The following is a 2,532-nucleotide window of genomic DNA, read 5'->3' as shown; positions in this document are numbered from 1 at the left end:
CAAAGCCTCACAGGACATCAAGGATGAGGGCTGGAAAGATTTCAAGAGACAGAAGTTCAGATGTTTGCTTTGAGATAGTATCTTCTTTATATGATAGGAAGTTGTACCCAGGAAATCTCAAAAATGTGGGGACAGAAAAAAGACCTGCACAACAAAAACAATTGCAACATTTGACATGCCAAAGTGGCTATATGAAATCTCACAAGTCTCTACCCCTAGAGGAAGAGCTGCCAGCAATGAATAGCTGCTGATTACAGGAGAATTGTTTTCTCCTGAGATGAGTTCTCTCATAGAATACATGATCCCAAATAGTCAGCTCTAAAAGTATATAAGTAATTCTAAAAGAAATAAACTAGCTCTATTTACATATATATGCAAATGTTTTTGTTATATATATGTGCATATATATTAAATAAATATGTCATTAAGAGAGAGGTGGGGGAGCACAGGAGGTGTCAGGTAGAATAATTAGATGCAAATTATATATATATATATATATATGTATTTATATCATATATTAATCATGAAACTCTAAATAAGTAAATAAATAAGTAATTGAAAAGTATGTAGAAAACTAACCCCATAAGATCTCTATGTGTTGCTAGTACAGGAGTAAATTAGACCCATATTAATGTAAAAGGTATATATAGAGAGGAAAATGTAGCTTCATTTTATGGAGAAAGATAATAAGACATTAGAGTGGGCATACTCTTATCCCACTCTGGGCATATTCAAGAAATAAAAAGGAAGAGAAAGAAAGTGTGCCATAAAAGAAGTTCACAGGGAAGAGAAGTGAAGAGAAGGAGGTAAATTGAAGACATGGATTATATCTACAACCCAAACACTTCACTTAGGTTGTGACTCTCTTTAGTGTTCTCTTCACAGCAAGTTTGACATCCTTGTTCCGGAGGCTATAAATAAGGGGGTTCAACAAAGGCAGCACAAAAGTATAAACTACTGAAAAAAATTTCCTCTGAACTACAGACTCTGACGATGATGGTTTGATGTGGGCAAGCAGACCAAATCCGTAGAAAAGGGCAACAGTTATTATATGAGAACTACATGTGCTCACGGCTTTGGACCAACCCTTGGATGATGACAAATGGATAACATTGATAAGAATCAAAGAATATGAGGATACAATAATGAGACTAGACATAACAACAACCACAGCCACAGAAACAGAACTTACCAGCTCACTGGCATGGTTGCTACCACAGGAGAGCTCAAGGAGGGGGAATGTATCACACATGTAGTGGTTGATGACTTTTGAACCACAAAACCTGAGATGAATTATGCACCCTGTGTGGACAATAGCAGAAGAGACACCCATCAAGTGTGCAGCAAGCATCAGCAGGCAACAAGCCCTGGGAGACATGACCACTGTGTACAGCAGAGGCCTACAGATGGCCACATATCTATCATAGGCCATGGCTGTCAACACATAGCACTCAGAGTTAACAAAAAGACAGAAAAAAAACAGCTGAGTCATGCATCCTGTGAAGGAGATGGTGTTGTGTTCTGAGACAAAACCCATCAGCATTTTGGGGGTAAAAACAAATGAATAGCAGAAGTCAATGAAGGACAAGTTGAGGATAAAAAAGTACATTGGTGTGTGAAGATGTGAATTCAGACAGATGAGAGTCATTAGAGTCAGGTTTCCCATCACAGTGGCTGTATAGTTTACCAAGAACAGGACAAATAAGGGCCATCGGAGATCAGGCTGGTATGTCAGTCCCATAAGAATGAACTCAGACACTGAAGAGTCATTTTCCATCCTCATTGGCTTCATGTGTGGTGTCTGTAGAAACATCAGTCAGAACCAGGTGACCTTAGCAAGGAAACCTGCATCTTAAACACAGACCAAGAACGGGATTTCAATGTTTCCAGTCTCAGTGTTGTCTATAGGGAAACAGCAAGGCATTCAAAGAACATGACCACCACTTATTCTCAAGCTCTCACCACAATAAGTGATTCTGTCTGAGATGATGCCAGGAGAAATGTTGCTGAATATTTCTCCATTAATTAATATCCACTAATGAATCAGAGCAAAAGAAGTCATCCAGGGGCCCACTCCAGATCCCATGATTTATAAAGCTTTGTATACGAAGGGAAAGTTTTCGATCCATGGGTGATTCAGGGCTTACCTGTTTCCTGGCTGATTTACTGCTGTTGAGGCAGAGTTTTCCAGTGTCCTAAAGATTCTGATGTTTGATGATAAATGAGTTACCTCCTATCAGAACTGGTTCATCACTGGATTTTGAAAACCCATACAGTGGGGAAAAATGACATGATTTCTAGTTGAGAGTTTATCTCGATTATTTTCCTTACCTGCATAATGGAATAAAAAAGAACACACAAGAAGCTACACATATCTCCTCATTCAGATTACAATCTCTCTGATCAACCAGCACAGAAAATTATTCTCACCTTTATGATTTCCTGCCAGGTTGCGTGAACCCCTTGATGATAGAAACTTCTGAGCCTATTTACCATAGATTCCATAAACCTAACAGTGAATCTTTTGGGATT

General features: G+C 38.7%; 1 protein-coding gene across 1 annotated transcript; it reads right to left on the bottom strand.

The window, feature by feature from the left end:
- Positions 1-850: 850 nt before the first annotated feature.
- Positions 851-1,792, bottom strand: Or8c10 (olfactory receptor family 8 subfamily C member 10). Its single transcript, NM_001001084.1, has one exon. It carries the CDS (start codon positions 1,790-1,792, stop codon positions 851-853), a length of 942 nt encoding a protein of 313 aa, NP_001001084.1.
- Between the last annotated feature and the right edge of the window lie 740 nt (positions 1,793-2,532).

The sequence above is a fragment of the Rattus norvegicus genome, chromosome 8 (assembly GCF_036323735.1).
Source record: "Rattus norvegicus strain BN/NHsdMcwi chromosome 8, GRCr8, whole genome shotgun sequence".
In the NCBI taxonomy this organism is placed as follows: Eukaryota; Metazoa; Chordata; class Mammalia; order Rodentia; family Muridae; genus Rattus; species Rattus norvegicus.
This window is presented reverse-complemented; position numbering and strand designations above follow the sequence as displayed.

Excerpts from the sequence above, each read along its gene's own strand:
- Or8c10 (NM_001001084.1), bottom strand. The coding sequence starts at position 1,792 with ATGAAGCCAATGAGGATGGAAAATGACTCTTCAGTGTCTGAGTTCATT.